Source organism: Eretmochelys imbricata, chromosome 3, assembly GCF_965152235.1.
Source record: "Eretmochelys imbricata isolate rEreImb1 chromosome 3, rEreImb1.hap1, whole genome shotgun sequence".
Taxonomy (NCBI): Eukaryota; Metazoa; Chordata; order Testudines; family Cheloniidae; genus Eretmochelys; species Eretmochelys imbricata.
Genome location: NC_135574.1, coordinates 156,175,862 through 156,192,067, shown reverse-complemented (window position 1 = coordinate 156,192,067; position 16,206 = coordinate 156,175,862). Strand labels below are relative to the sequence as shown.

The 16,206-nt window shown below is 46.8% G+C and overlaps 1 protein-coding gene across 4 annotated transcripts in view; it reads left to right on the top strand.

Moving 5' to 3' along the window:
* Nucleotides 1-15,802, top strand: part of GALNT14 (polypeptide N-acetylgalactosaminyltransferase 14) — a 184,202-nt gene extending 168,400 nt beyond the window's left edge. For all 4 annotated transcript variants that reach the window (XM_077813658.1, XM_077813656.1, XM_077813655.1 and 1 more), the window contains 4 exons: nucleotides 1,062-1,145; nucleotides 2,243-2,387; nucleotides 14,515-14,634; nucleotides 15,336-15,802. In XM_077813658.1, the coding sequence (XP_077669784.1) occupies nucleotides 1,062-1,145; nucleotides 2,243-2,387; nucleotides 14,515-14,634; nucleotides 15,336-15,494 (508 nt within the window). In that variant the 3' untranslated portion in view covers nucleotides 15,495-15,802. The remainder of the gene's footprint in view (nucleotides 1-1,061; nucleotides 1,146-2,242; nucleotides 2,388-14,514; nucleotides 14,635-15,335) is intronic.
* The last annotated feature ends 404 nt before the right edge of the window (nucleotides 15,803-16,206 follow it).

Below are 16,206 nucleotides of genomic sequence, written 5' to 3'. Positions count from 1 at the left end.
GAATGAGCATGCAGGGTCTCAGTCCAAAGGTGAATTGCTGGAGCAGAGTCTCTCCTGCTTTTCAATTTTCAGAGAATCTAGATTATTAAAATACTGTGCAGCCTGACCTGTTTACAGTCAGCCACATCCTCTTCTCTGCTACCAGCATGGAGGGAAGGAAAAGCTCTGTCACACTAGGCAAACAGGACTGCACAGACACAGGGTTCTGAGAAGGGGCAAGCAAACTGTGTGGGATGCTTCCTACTGCTTCATAGTTACTAACAGCCCACATGTGCTCGCTTGACACTTGCTCAGCTTGACGGTTAAAAGAGGGCATGGCCTACCTGGGTAGTGGATTGGCACCAGGAAACAGCTACTCTGTACAGTATGCTCCCCCATCTGGTAAATTTGGCCTTGATTTATCAAAGTACCAGTAAGAAGGGGGGAAAAAACGGTTGTCGCCTGTCCTCATTTGAATCCTGGGTCCAGTAGCTCTTCCCTTAGGCTGGGGGAGGAGCATTCAGATGCGGGCAGGCTTGTGTCTGCCTGCCTCCTGGACATCAAGAGGTGCTTAAGCATGTGCTTAAATCCCACTGACTTCAAAGGGATTTAAGCACATATTTAAGTGCTTTGCTGAATTAGGACATTAATTATTATTTTATTAGCATATAATATATATTCATTTCATGTAAAATTCCTCTATTAATTTAATATTTATTTAGTACATTAAACAGCATATATTAAATATTTTCTTCTTATATCAGCCTGTTCTTCCTTCAATCTCAAAGCACTGTACAAAGGCGGAGAAGTATCATTAGTCCCATATTACAGACAGGGAAACCAAGGTATAGAGAGGTGAAATGACTTGCCCAAGGTCATACGGCATATTAGTGCCAGAGTAGGGAATAGACGCCAGATCTCTTGACTCACAGGCCTGCATGTTATTGGCTTGGTACATATACAAACCTTTTCTTCCTCCCTTGTGACTTGGATCTGATCTTCGTGACTCAGATTTGCCTCCATACATAACATCTGTGTGTTCACTGCAATTATTATAACTACATCATGTTTTTCCCCCACAGCATCCAGAGCAGACTGGAACTGAGGAAGAGCTTGAAATGCCAGACCTTCAAGTGGTACCTGGAAAATGTTTATCCAGAACTTAGGTATTGGACCATTCTTGGTTATATGCTTCTTCATAAAGATTTAGTGCCAGCTGATTGGGATGTGACCGATACGTCACGGACCTCCGTTTCCACCGGTGCTTTCAGGTTCTGTGGGAGAGGGGAGAACTCAGAAATCATCACTGAGAACCTTTTTCAGGAAGTTGTTCTCTGCCGGAGGCAACAGCAGATGCCTGAGGGCTGCTGAGCCAGAGCCCATCTCGCTCTGTGTCTCAGGTTTTCTGCTAATGTGTGTTTTCTTCGCTACTTTCAACTGGCTCCCCCACAGGCACCAGAAGCCATTGCAGCAATTCCCTCAGTGGCTACCATCAGCCATCTTGGGAAATGGTGCAAAGGATTCTGGAGATGCATCCAGGGACCCGCTGGGAGTGATTGAATGTGGAGTCAGAGAGAGAAAAAGACTGAGAGTTAGGCCTGGTCTACACTAAAAAGTTAGGTTGACCCAGCTATGTTGCTCAGGGATGTGAAAACTCTACATCCCAGAGTGACGTAGATAAGCCGACTTAATCCCTGGTGTAGAATGCAGTAGGTTGATGGAAGAATTCTGTTGACTTAGCTACCGCCTTTTGGGGTGGTGGATTACCTACGCCAGTGAGAGAACCCCTCCCATCAGCGTAGGTAGCGTCTACACCGAAGCCCAAAAGCGGTGCAGCTGTAGCATATCACGTGTAGATGAGCTCTTACTGTATAGAGCTTTCTTCATATAAAGAGGCTTTGCACTGAGAGTGAAAGACTGGTGGGCAGCTGAATTTGAGGTTCCCTCACACTTGTGAGTCAAAGACAGACCTTTAACGGGCACCCAATTTATTTCTGTCTGCTGTATTTTCCAAATGCCATGCTCTTAGCCTATCTCCTGGAGTGATGCCACGTAGGAAGGCTCTCAGTCCATCATGAGATACCTGTTCTGCAGTGTAAATAGCCATCCTCTACAATACACACAGCGACTCATCACTGTGATGGGCCTTGCAGTTCTTTGTTTCAGAAACGAACCCATCCAACTAGGTGAACAGCCCCCCCTTTCTCTGAATGCCGGGCATGTCTACAGCAGCAGGTAACATCATCTTGGGTTATTTCCCCAGGATTCCTGAGGAATCATTGTATCAGTCTGGAATGATCCGGCAGAGACAGAGGTGTCTGGAGTCCCAGAAGTCTGAAGATCAGGAGTTCCCCATCCTGAGCTTAAATCCCTGTATCAGCAGCAAAGGTGTGGCAGCAGTGGCACAGGTAACTGTTTTAGGCCTGCCCCTCTAATACAGATGAAAAGAAAGCTGAGCTACACATAGGAGTTCACCTGGGGGTCTTAAAGCTGATCCGTCAGGGGCCCTGAGCCTCCAGTTTATGGGGACAGCTTTGCCCGCATAGTTGGCCTCTGGAAGATTGCCCCCTGCAGGACAATCTCTGTGTGGCACTGAGCTTCTACCACTTCCCGTCCCAGTGGTTGGGAAAAGGGGGTGGGGGTGTGATGAGGAACCCCTGATCATCCCCCGTTGCCAATAAATCAATCAATCAAAATCACTTGGGGCCATTGGCAGCCTCTGTCAATTGCCGCAGCCACCAGGCGACTAGCCCTGCAACCAGACAGCGCCAGAGTCAAGTGAATGCAAAGATGGCCTAAGACCACCTTTGGCCTAACCCGCCTTTCCTGAGCTGCACTGAGCACTCCTCATCAGCAGCTCAGGTCACCCTGACCTCTCTGCTTTTCACTTGCAATTCAAATGCAGAGATCAGAGGAAGAAAATGAGAACTATAATTTCCCCTCATCTTTGTGACCTATTTACTGAATTGCGACGGTATTTATAACTTCATAGTCTGCATTCATTCAATATTAAATTGCCCATTAAACTAGCAAGAGCTTAATGAGCGTGACCTCATTTATTTTTCAAAATCTCACTGAGAGAAGAAATCTGCAACATCAGTCAGCATGTGTTCTCTGCTCCAGATTCTCAGACACATTAGAATAGGAAGGGTGGTCTTCTGCTGAGGTCTTTGGACTCAGAAGGTCTGGGTTTAAATCCTGTCTTTGCCACAGGCTTCCTCTGTGACCTTGGGCAAGTCATTTAATCTCTTCGAGCCTTAGTTCCCCCTCTGTTAAACAGGTATAATACACTTTCCTACTCCACAGAAGTGCTATGAAAATAAGTTCTTTAAGGTCTATGAGGTGCTCAGATACTCCAGTGATGGGAGCTGTAAAAATGGATAGTATGTAACTGTACACTTACTTTGTGCACACAAATGCAATAACTGTACATGTGCAACTCTCACTAGGGCTATGTCTACACTGTGAGCTAGGGGTGTGTCATGGGGAGTATATACCCCATGCTGACCCTGCAGCCAAGGGGTTAAGGCAAGTACTGCTGGCCGAGGCTGATTGGCTGCCTCACAGCAGCTGTGAGAATAAGAGCTGGGAGGCAGAGGGGCAGGGCTGCTGTCAGAGGAGCAAGCAGTCTGGAGAAGGAAACTCCTGCCAGCAAGCTGCTAAGGAGCCTTACAGAGTCTCCTGAGAAAGGACAACTGGACCAAGAGGCTGAAAAACCTACGAAAACTAGGGAAGGTAGGAAGGAGCTCATGGTGCAGCAGGAAGAGTTGTGTAGGCCCAATTCTGCATATTTGGCTTAAGGGTGCTGAGCTGCAACTCCGTGGAGTGGGCAGTCCTGGGTTCCCCTACTAACCCCTCAGAGACTTAAGAACTGAGGGAAATTCCACCCCTGGATACCAGGACCAGCTGACCCCACCAAGAATAAAGAGAAAACCACATATCCTGGCCAGACTGTGTGAACTCTGGTTCAACACTCTACGTAGCCAAAGGGGGCGCTGTTGCATCAATGCACCAGTCCGCCCGGTGGGATTCCCCTGCTTGTGTACCATACTCATGCTAGCTCTCCTCAGGCTCACACAAGCGTAGGTAGAAGTGTAGCTGAAGTAGCACGGGTAGCAACAGGGGAGGCACAGCCAACCTGCCACGACCCATGCTGCCATGGCTACACTGCGATTTATGCCAGCTAGTGCGAGTGTGTGTACAAGAGCAGGGGAATCCCACCTCTAGCTTGTCGTGTAGACATAGCTAGGGTGACCAGATGTCCCGATGTTATCGGAACAGTCCCGATATTTGGGGCTTTGTCTTATATAGGAGTCTATTATCTCCCACCCCCGTCCTGATTTGTCACACTTACTGTCTGGTCACCCTAGACATAGCCTAAGTGTGTGGGGGTTACACATGCAAAGTGGGTAATTAGTCACATAAGTGACCAAAAGTGGCTATATTGCTGCAGAATTACCTAATTTGCATGTGCAAATGAGGCCCGCTGTGGTATATGCATTTAACCTACCTTTCTGCATCTCTAATACAAGCAAAAAGCCTGCTTTTCTGTACTGTTAAATAGACAATGGCAAGTCGGATTCCAGGTGTTACCACGGAATTTCTGTGACAGTTTTTATAGTATAATGGTCACATTATCCTGGTTTTAAAAATCTTTTTCTTTTGTCCGCTGCTGTGAAGGTGATCCACACAAACACCAGGGGAAAGGCTTAACTAGAGCTGGCTGAAACATGTTGCGTAACAAATTCTCTCAGAAAATGTGGTCTAGTCAAAACTGGAAGTTTCAGTGCATTTTGATGCCATTTTCAAATTTTTCCAATTGGGAAAATCAGAATGAAAAATGTTGCTTCGAGTCAACATTTCAAAATGAAACGCCATTTGCAATGTCATGGTACTTTGAATGAAAAATGATAATTTCAACAAATCAAATTAACATTTTTGATCAAAAGGAAACAACACTTTCTAATTAGGAACTTTTCAGAATTTCTTGTTCCACTACAGTTTCTGACATTTCGACTTTCCGCTCTGATTCAAGGTGAAAAATCGTTTCAAAAAGTCAAATTTTCCTGTGGGATGAAAAATCCATTTTTTGTCCAGCTCTAGGACTAACTCCGCAGAAGAACAGTGAAACTGACGATCCACAAAATAGTAACAACTGCAGGAAGCAAACAGACAAAAATAGAAAAAACTGATTTCCAGTCTCTGGCAGTTGTAGTGATCTTAGGTGTTACTTGTAACTAAAGTAGGTAGAGACAAAAATACGATTGTTAAGTTGGCAGTGTTCCTTTAAAGTTTAGATTATCACAAAAATGTTGGAAATTACTCTGTCCCTTAAGGCAATCTGTACACTATGGACCGTGACAGGGGCACAGCTCTACTGTTACAACTGTAAGCTGCTGTAAGTTTTCCCATGTAGCCACTCTTTGCCCGCAGGAGAGAGCTCTCCTGCCACCGTAATTAAACCACCCCCAATGAGCAGCGTTAGCTCTGTTGGCAGGAGAGCCTCTCCTGCCGACACAGTGCTGTCCACACCAGCACTTTCGTAGGTGAAACTTGTGTCGGTCAGGAGTGTGTTTTTTCACGCCCCTGACCAACAAACGTTTTACCATCAAAAGTGGTAGTATGCGCAAAGCCTAAATGTGTGCATGGCCATGGGACGTCCATTAACAGATCACAAAATATAGAATAGGCAGTAATTCAAAATCCTGCTTATGTGCATTTATGACTGTGAAAACAGTGCAGCTCCTGTCAATTACATCCTATCATCGTTGAGTCCAATCTTGTTTAATCAAAGCTTGATTATTTGGAAAATGGGTTTATCCAAAACAAGGCTGTGTTTCTTGATGTGCACCAAATACACTGAAAGGATCCTGTCTCTCCAAAACCTTTCCCCATGAGTACTGGTTACTTATTTGCACTTCCATGGCTCCTTCCATACAATGCTCTCAAAGCCCTTTGCAAACATTAATGAATTAAGAGCCAGAGCCTCGATTGGTATAAACTGATGAAGCTCCATTGACTTCAGTGGATCTAGGAGCTAGGCAGATTTACACCTTTGAGGATCTGGCCTTCATTCACACAACACCCTTCTGATGTAGTTTAGTATAATGCCTATCTTAGAGGTGGAGAAACTGAGGCCCCGCAGATTTGTCACTTGATAATTAAGCCCCTTTGAAAACGATAGCCATGTGTTGATTTGCCACAGTGAATCGGTGGCCGAGCCAGGAGAGTCCAGGCTGCCTCCCTCCTGGTCCCATCCCTCCCTCCCTGCATTGTGGCATTCTCCCCTCTGGTGAGGAAGGTGTGGCATTGCTCCCTGCTGAGTCCAAGGATGCTGTGTGGAGGGAGTTCTGTGGAGCAGGACTAGATGCTGATTTTCCAGGGTTGAGTGTGCTGTCTCTACAGTGCTCCCGGCCAGAAGCTTGGTATTTTTCCATCTTGTGTCTCATTTACTAAAGGAATTGTTTGATTTAGCTCTTCACTAGCAAAATGCATTTGGGAGTAAATAATTGATCGTAATTTTGCCCTGGATCCTCTAAGGAAGATGTCACCAGTGATCTTGTGCATTTGTTTTCTGTTGTAACTGAGCATCAGTTGATAGTAGGCTGTGCAGGAACCTTTTTGGAATAGATTTCTGACTCTGGGATTCATTTAATAAATCCATTAATCATTAGCAGTTCCCGGCAGCCTGACATGCTTGAGAAGAAAAATCAGAAGCCCCTTAGGCCTCGATGCACTTGAGCACGGCAGCGGCAGTAGCAAGATGACTGTGCATTAGGAGAGAGAAGCTGCCGCTCTCTGACAGAACACTGTGATGCTGCGTCATTGAGTCCTGATGCGAGAGAACTACAGTATGGTGACCTGACGTGGCAGCTGTGTCCCAAAGTTTGCGGTTCACTGCTAGCCACCCGAGGGGAGGACTAGCACTACAAAAACTGTGGATCCACCAAAACTTTCAGGGTCTGAAAAACATCAGAACCATCCCCCATCACAGAGTCTCCCTCCTAAATCCTTGCTCTGCCTCTCAGACTCTCTTCCTCTCTCTGTCCCTCCTTAATGAGCTCCTTGATCTTCCTTCCCAAAGTCTCAATGAACTTGGCCTACTTGCCCAATCCAACCTCACTTGATCAGACTTTTTGATCTTCCCCTTTGAACCCTCCTGGATAGACTCTTGGTTTCTCAGAGACTCCCTCGTACTTAGGACCTTCTCGGACCACTGAATCCAGGTCCCCAGGATCCTACTGTGATCCTGCTAAATGCAGTGGCCCCAACTCTGAGCAGGGTGCGGGCAGGGGGCAGCAAACATGACTTTAAGACCTCAGTGTTTGCCCCAAGGGAAGCTCTAACTTATTGCAATTTTGAATGAATAGCTGAGAGCAGAGCACTCTGCTCATAGCTCCTCCCTTTCCCAATATGCCCTCTCCCACTCTTGCTGCTTCCCTGGCATTCCCCTACGCTGGATACTGCGACGGGGCGGTGCAGGGTCACTGAGTCATGCACTTCCCTACACCAGGTATGTTCACTGGGAACAGTTAGGCCAACTTAACTGCCACTTTATGGTGGATCAGTCACAGCAGAGAGGCAGCAACCTAGTCCAGAATCAGGGCCAACAGGTGAGGAGTGTTAAGGCAGCATCTACCTACTGAACACGTGCTGTGGCTTATGTGGCCAAATAGGGACTGGAGAGCTAATAGAAGTGTTGAGACCAGCTCTCCCTTCACCTCACTTGACTGCATTGGCATGTTCAACACATCTTCTAAAGTGGCCCCAGTGAGGCTCTTGGCATTGAATGTCAGCCTTCCTGGGCAATTGCAAATAAAGGCTAGTACTTTAAAGGTGTGGCCTTAGATGGGCTTGCTAGAGGGTAGCACACAAAGGATTCATAGAATTGTAGGACTGGCAGGGACCTTGAGAGGTCATCTAGTCCAGTCCCCTGCACTCATGGCCGGACTAAATATTATCATTCTAGACCATCCCTGACAGGAGTTTGTCTAACCTACTCCTAAAAATCTCTAATGATGGAGATTCCACAACCTCCCCCTAGGCAATTTATTAAGTATGCTATTGCACTGCCCCTGGTCTGGCCATGTGGGCTTTTTAAAACACATAAAAAATCAAGCTGCTCACTGCCCTGGGAGACAGTGTAATGTAATAGTTAGAGTAGGTGACTGGAAGTCAGTCGACCCCGGGAGTTCTCAACCCTGTTCCAGCGCTGGTGCCCTAAGTGATATTAGTTGAGACATGTCACCTCTCTTGTACTTCAGCTTCCCAGTTTGTAAGATGGAGATGATAATACCTACCTCAGCAGAGCATGAGAAAAGCTGATCAACTAATAGCAGTGAGGCACATTGAGAGCCTTAGATGGAAGGGACTATAGCATGCTAATTATAATGTTACATTGAGTTATTAATAAACTGAGATCACCCCAGGTTTCTCCAGGAATTATTTGCTTTAACCCTTCCTTACCTTGTTCCTTCTCCAGCCTCAGGGCACAGCTGCGCTCTTATATCTCAAAGGTAGAACCTCGCTAGGCTTCCCGCATTATCTAGAGCTTCCAGCTGGCTGCTCTCTGATTGGCTGAGACGAGTTCTTTTTATATGTCAACCAGCCCACACTAAGCCGAAGGTGCCGATTTAAAATCATGTTGTTAATTCATAACGATGCTGAGTAGCAGTGACAGATGCCTCCTTGAATGATGTTAAAGCTTTGAAAAATAGTCCCAAGCCTCAGCTGGAGTTAGCATAGCTGGGATTTCAGAGGAAAGCATTTAGCACATGGGGGGCGTTGCCATTTATTGTGACCAGCTGGTGACCCTCTCTGCTCTATCCAGCCCAATTCCCCTTTCCCTCCTCCCGCCCCCCCAGCCACTAGCAGACACAATTCTACCACCTTGTAACAGGAGGCTGGCTTGTCTTTGAAAAGCTGTAACTGTAGTCTCTGCATCACCTCATGTCTGCTGTCACATCCTATCTGTGGTAGGCCCTCAGCCTGCGGAGTGGCCTCTTCTGGACAATCTGCTGCCTTTACATCTGGTACACTCTATGGGGACTCCCCTGGATCAGAGCTATCCCAGAATGCTCTGCGCACCTCCAGCCCTAGATCATATGAGAGTTGAAGCTTGTACTCAGCCCTACGGTGTGCCTACCTTTACCTCATCCATTAAGAACCTGAGGAAAGATAACATGGTCTATTGTGAAGAGGAAGTAGGTACACTTACCTGAAATGATCCAAACAAGCGTTGAATGGGATAAAATAAGAACCCACATGGGCCTTTGCCCCCACCCACCCCATATTTCAAAGCAAAGCATCTTGCAGGTTTAGAAGTGTTCTGTTCACTTTGTTTTTCCAGTATTTTTCCTTTTCTTGTACCTTGTCAGCATTAGGGCTGAAAGTGAAAGTGCCATAATGCAACGAGAGAAGCAGTTCCTTTTTTTTTTTTTAGTTGACTTCAGCTCAGGCTGTGGGAGATCATCAGTTCTAAAAAGTCCGGCGCATGGTGTTGTCTTGAGATTTCCCACCTGATATTCAGATAGTTCAGAGGGGCCTCTGAACATTTACGCCCTTCTCTGAGCTTAAATCAGCCTCTATACCAGATGACTGACGCATAGCTAATGCAATGCCGATTTTTAAAAATAGCTCCAGAGATAGTCCCAGCAATTACGGCCTGGTGAACCTCTCTTCAGTGTCAGGCAAACTGGTTGAAACTATAGTAAAGAACAGAATTATCAGACACATAGATGAACACCATACATTGGGGAAGAGTCAACGGGGCTCTTGTAAAGAAAAAAAAAATGCCTTACCAATCTATTAGAATTCTTTGAGGGGGTCCACAAACACGTGGAGAAGGGTGATCCACTGGCTCCAGTAGCCTTGGAGTTTCAGAAAGCCTTTGACAAGATCCCTCACCAAAGACTTTTAAGCAAAATAAGCAGTCATGGGATAAGAGGGAAGGTCCTCTCATGGATCAATACCTGGTTAAAGATAGAAAAGAAAGGATAGGAATAAACAGTCAGTTTTCACAGTGGAGAGAGGTAGATAGTGGGATCCCCTAAAGATCTGTACTGGAACCACTGCTATTCAACATATTCCTAAATGATCTGGAAAAAAAGGGGTAAACAGTGAGGTGGCTAAATTTGCAGACGATACAAAATTACTCAAGATAGTTAAGTCCAAAGCTGACTGCAAAGAGTTATAAAGGTATTTCACTGTACTGGGTGACTAGGCAACAAAATGGCAGATGAAATTCAAGGTTGATAAATGCAAAGTAATGTACATCGGAAAACATAATCCCAACTATACATACACAATGATGGGGTCTAAATTAGCTGTTGCCACTTCAGAAAGAGATCTCGGAGTCACTGTGGATAGTTTTCTGAAATCATCTGCTCACAGTGGTGAAAAAAGCTCATCAGCAGCAGTGAAAAAAGCTAACAGGATGTTAGGAACCATTAGGAAAAGGATAGATAATAAGACAGAAAATATCATAATGCAAATATATAAATCCATAATATGCCTGCACCTTCACTACTACATGCAGTTCTGGTAACCGCATCTCAAAAATGATATATTAGAATTGGAAAAGGGCAACAAAATGATTAGGGGTATGGAACAGCATCCGTATGAGAAGAGATTAAAAAACCCGGGACTGTTCAGCTTTGAAAAGAGACGACTAGGGGGGATGTGATAGAGGGCTGTAAAATCATGACTGGTGTGGAGAAAATGAATAAGGAAGTGTGATTTATTCTTTCATATAACACAAGAACCAGGGGTCACCTACTGAAATTAATAGGAAGCAGGTTTAAAACAAACATAGAGAAGTACTTCTGCATGCAGTACACAGTCAACCTGTGGCATTCATTGCCAGAGGATGTTGTGAAGGCCAGAAGAATAACCGGGATAAAAAAAGAATTAAATAAGTTCATAGAGGACAGGTCCATCAGTGGCTGTTAGCCAAGATGGTCAGGAATGCAACCCCATGCTCTGGGTGTCCCTAAGCATCTGATTGCCAGAAGCTGGGACTGGATGATAGGGGATGGATCACTCAATAATTGCCCTGTTCTGTTCATTCCCTCTGAAGCAGCTGGCTCCAGCCACTGTTGGAAGATAGGATACTGGGTGAGATGGACCATTGGTCTGATCCAGTATGAGTATTCTTATGTTCTCCCATTACCAATTCAATCTTTAAGAAAGGGGGCTTGGGTCATGATGACTTTGAAACTGGTTCTTATTGCCGCTCTCCTTCCCCCATCACAGTTTCGAACCGGTTGAGGATTCCCTATTGTGTTGCTACCGTATAAACCTGCTTATAAAGGGCTCATGTCTAGTGCCTTACAATGAGTAGTAGATGAGAATCTCATCACAGGGGGTCACCCTTTCCATATTGCTAAATGGGAGGATGGTCCCATTTAGAGGGGAGGTGTGTATAGGGGAGGTTGTAGTATAGAAAGGAGCTCCTGATGACTCACTGGAATAGTACATTTTTCTAGTAGTCCAGTTGAAGCCAATGGGGCTACTTGTTTGGTAAGATAATACCCTGTGAATCAGTGTGGGCCCAGAGCAATGAGCTGGAGGTGCAAAGTTAACTTCCCCCAGAGTTAGGCACGTTCAGAGCCATGGTTTGGGCTTGGGCCCCCCTTTATTTAAAAGGAGAATTGGTTAAGAGGGTGACATCGATTTTCAGAGCAGTTTATGGAAGGTACAGGCATCAAGAACAGGTGTTGGATTTGGCCCCGGGGGGCTTGATTCTTGACAGATGCGGGACTAATCTGGCGCACAGGTTCCCAGGCTGGGCGCTTGCACAGCAGCTGACAGCACGAACGGTAGAATGGTTGGAATTCGACAGCTGTACGATGAGGCGAACTCTGACAAAGAAAAATGAGCTGCCACAAGGCCCTTTGGGCGGAGCATACGTCTCCAGACTGCATGCTGCTTGCTTGTGCTGAAATCCTGGGCAGCCCTCTCTGACCAGCCTGTGGGCAGCCCATGTGAGCAGCTAGCTTTGATTTCTGGTAGAAGATAGTGGATGCTGGTCCTAAGAAGCACAGAAAAGTGAGACAAAGTGTAAAGTCTTTGTAGGTTTGGGCCTTTTGTACAATGCACATTTTCCTTTTTAGTTGGCTAAACGCCGAGATCAAACAGAATTTGTGTGCCCAAGAGCTAAAAGCCTGTTGCTGTCTATCTTCGTATCAAAGGGGTTAGAACTGCTGACCCTATTGGGTTGCACTATTGGGGGCAGAAGGTGTTCTCTCTCTCTAATAATGCAAAATAATGCGGCCTGAAACCTTTACAAATCAAAGTCAATGGGCGCTGCAGGTGCTGAGCACCTCTGAAAATCAGGCCATTCATTCTGCATTAATTCCCTTCACATTAACAAAGCGTTGCAGGGCTTTGTGAAGCAGCCTTTCCATCTTCCAGTACCAGCCTGGAAGTCACTGCTCCAAGCCCTGGAGGCTTCTCCACTGACCCACCCCAGTCTAGCTCCTCTCATATACTGGGTCATCTGTAAACAGCTGCAGCTCCTCCCTGCTTCTCTCTAAGTTAGCATCAGCTCCCTCCCAGGTCTCCTGTCTTGTTGCCTGCTTCCTAAGAGGTTTCCTTGCCTCTCTCATTGCTTCTGACTTACAGCTGCCTCCTAATTCCTTTTGTCAGCCCCTCCCCTGCCACTGCTGACTCTCCCACTACTACAGCTGCCCCATCCTCCAGCTTCCCCCTGGAGCTATTTGACCTGTGCTCTTCCACTTCATGTCCTCCAGCTCCTTCCCCTGGCTGGTGACTACACCCTTAGGAACCAGTCGCTTCCCCCGCTACCAACCCCTCTCAGCAACCCACTTCCAGTTGCTGCTGATTTCCCTTCTCCTCACCCTCCTTGTCTCTCAATGTTTTAAAAAGCTGGTTAATGAGGAATACTCATTGAGGATTGAGCCTAGTGTAAAGTTACAAGCAAAGAATGTGCCCATTGAGTTACTCTATCCAGTTATAGTGCAGAATGGTGGACTACTTCCCACCAGCTCTCACCCGATCAACGCACACATGCGTGGAACAAAGCCATCTCTGCCTGGACAATTTCAGACTTAGACTTTAGGGTCAGAAGGGACCATCGTGATCATCTAGTCTGACCTCCTGCACATTGCAGGCCACAGAACCTCACCCACTCACTCCTGTAATAGACCCCTAACCTCTAGCTGAGTTACTGAAGTCCTGAAATCATGGTTTAAAGGCTTCAAGTTACATAGAATTCACCATTTACTCTAGTTTAAACCTGCAAGTGCCCCATGCCCCATGCTGCAGAGGAAGGTGAAAAACCTCCAGGGTTTCTGCCAATCTGACACAGGGGAAAATTCCTTCCTGACCCCAGATATGGTGATCAGTTAGACCCTGAGCATGTGGGTGAGACATTGCAGGATGTACGCCTGGTTAACATATACATAGAGGCAAGCAATGGATGGGACATGAATAGAATAAACCCTTCCCAGAGAGGGAAACATTCCTGGGAGAAAGCTTGCCAAAAAACAGTGGGGGGGCATTAATGGGCCAATAACTACTAGCACACTCGACTCTCCCCTCTGTGGATACCCATTGAAGCCAACAGGAATTCCTCCTGAATAGGAGGGGGAGCACCACCCAGCCCAGGCATCTCACACTCATATTACTATTACTATCTATTTGGCCATCATGAAACAGGTCGCCATTGTGCTAGGTGCTGTACAGACATAACAAAGAGACAGTCCCTGCGCTAAATAACTTACAATGTAAGTAAAAGATGAGAGACCACAGGTGTCTACAACAAGCAGATGGGGTGGGGGACAACAGGGAAGCTATAAGGCGATTCTGATCAGTATGAATGACATGGTAGCAGCACCCCATAGCTAGTTAATAACATGTGTGACCACTTCAAACATTTGGGGCTCCCTTCTGCACCACTGGCATCAGGGGGAGTTTGGCCATTGAACTGTATGGGAGCTGGATCACACCCCAGGTGACTAGCAAAAGCTACTACACATCATGTCCTCCTCCTCCCCCCAACCACACCACAGGGGAAGCATCCTATCCCATTTAAAGGAGAGGGCACCGTTTCTGTCTCTCTTCCCCTACTGAGAGAAGGGATCATCTTTTCTACCACTATTGTCCTCACCCCTCATTCTCTTTGAGTCCCTCCCCTCACAGGGCCTTTTCCCAGCAGCTGTCTCCAGGTCTTGAGACTCTCCCTTTGGCTTATGCAGATGTTGATTCCCAAATTCATGATGCACGCTCTCAAGAATCTGCAGCTATGGTGTCCCCGTGTGCCCAAATGGACTGGCTCTGCCCTGCCGATCATTGGTGTAGTGGTAACAAAGTAGTAGGTAAACTAACTGAAATGACACTCCCTAGTCCCTAAATGAGAAGTCCCTACTGCTACGAATGCCAATGGGATTTTAGCCATTGATTTAAAAGGGATCAGGCTCTGGGCCAAACTGTTTCGTTTCCACCTGTCAAGGTGAAAGGATGCTAAAACAATGAGTTTGATTTTGTCCTGGTTTCTCCTCTCTCTCCTCTCAGGAATGGACATACACATACAACCATCAGGTCCGCCAGCAGCAGCTCTGCTGGTCAGTGTACACCCTCTTCCCCGGCTCCCAAGTTCTGCTGTCCCCCTGCAAAGAAGGTGACGGCAAACAGGTGAGTCTTTGATTGATCTGTTGCTGTCTTTGACAGCCCTGGAGGCTGGAGTCCTGTTTATCCCCAGAGCAGGTACAGCACTGGCGATGGCAGTAGAAGCTTCCCCCACATCATCCCACCAGTGTGTTCTGGATCCTGGAGATACAGCTGCTAGCGGCAGTGGAGTCTCTATGGCCCATTCAATCCTTGGCCTCTCAGCCGAGTGTGTCAGTGAGCATGACTCTTAGTGCCACTGGCCATGAGGACATTTCCCATTAGAAACCCAACTGGAACCAGCAGCTCATTGCACACAGGCTGCCAGCCAGCCATCAGATGCTACCATGTCTCAGGAGTTAATGTCCTGGGTGGCGTTTGAACCACAGAGCTAGAGGAGAAAACCTTTGTTGATGTATTATTTTTTGAAGCCTGGAGGCTAGGAAGAGGCTACCACTTAACATGTCTACTGTTGACAAGGATTGCGGAGTGTCCTCAGTGACTTCAGTGGGAGCTGTGGGTGCTCAGCGCCTCCTAGGACCAGGGCAAACAGAATTGAATATGATTTCCTTGTTCAAATATCTTCTGCCCTCTCCTGGTACTTGCTGCAGCTTGGGTTGAGCCAGCAGTATATCTAAAGGGTAATTATTGTTATACAGTTGTTGATACTGCTAGCGCCATCCCTTGAGCCCTCGCTCATATCCCTCTTCCCGTGTCTCCCTGCACAGCGATGGGGTAAAGTTGGTTCTCATATTGAACACATGGCCTCGCGCCTCTGCCTGGACACTGAAATGATGGGGGACACCAACGAGAGCACCAGAGAGCTCGTCATCAACCCTTGTGAGAGCACAGCCATGAGTCAGCGCTGGGACATGGTGATGTCCTGACTGCCTGTCATCGAGCAAAACCAGCCACAAGGGCTTCATCGGAAGCAGCCATGGCACACAGCAGAGGCTGTTGGGAACTCAACAGCAAAACCATTGGGCACCCTTGTTCATTGTGAGGTGGGAGCCAGAGAAAAAAAGGGTTAGGCCGGGGAGCTCCAGGTCGAAGAAGGGATGTCAGCTGTGAGACCTGCAGTTAGTGGCCAGTTGGGGTTATAGAGTCAATGAGTAAGAACCGCACACAACCAATCCCTAAATGTCTTTCAATAACACTGAGTCCTGGCTGAGGCCTGAGGACGGTCCTACTGAAATACAGTGTGTACAGTATTTATTGTTTTACTGCAAAGATGGAAACTTTGGTGGAAGAGCCTTGGAGAGAAAGTGGAGACAAGTGTCTAGTTGGCTGCGTAGGTGGCGGGGAGGCTGGTGGGTGGGGGAAGGAAATGCTAAAAGGAAACAAAAATGGTTGCCTGGGGGACGAGCGGAAAATGCCAGGTAATCCTTGCACTTTTCATGGATGTGAATGAGCCTGTCTTCTGCAGGCAGCTAGAATGAAGCTATATTGCACGTTCTCCTTTGTATATAGTCTGTACACATGGCGTACAGAGAGCCCATGCTGTCATCTGGTGCGTGTGACCAGAATCAAGATGACGGAGGGTTTGCACCGCTCTCCAGGCATGGAACCCAGCAAACAATGCCATGAGGGCCAAATGTC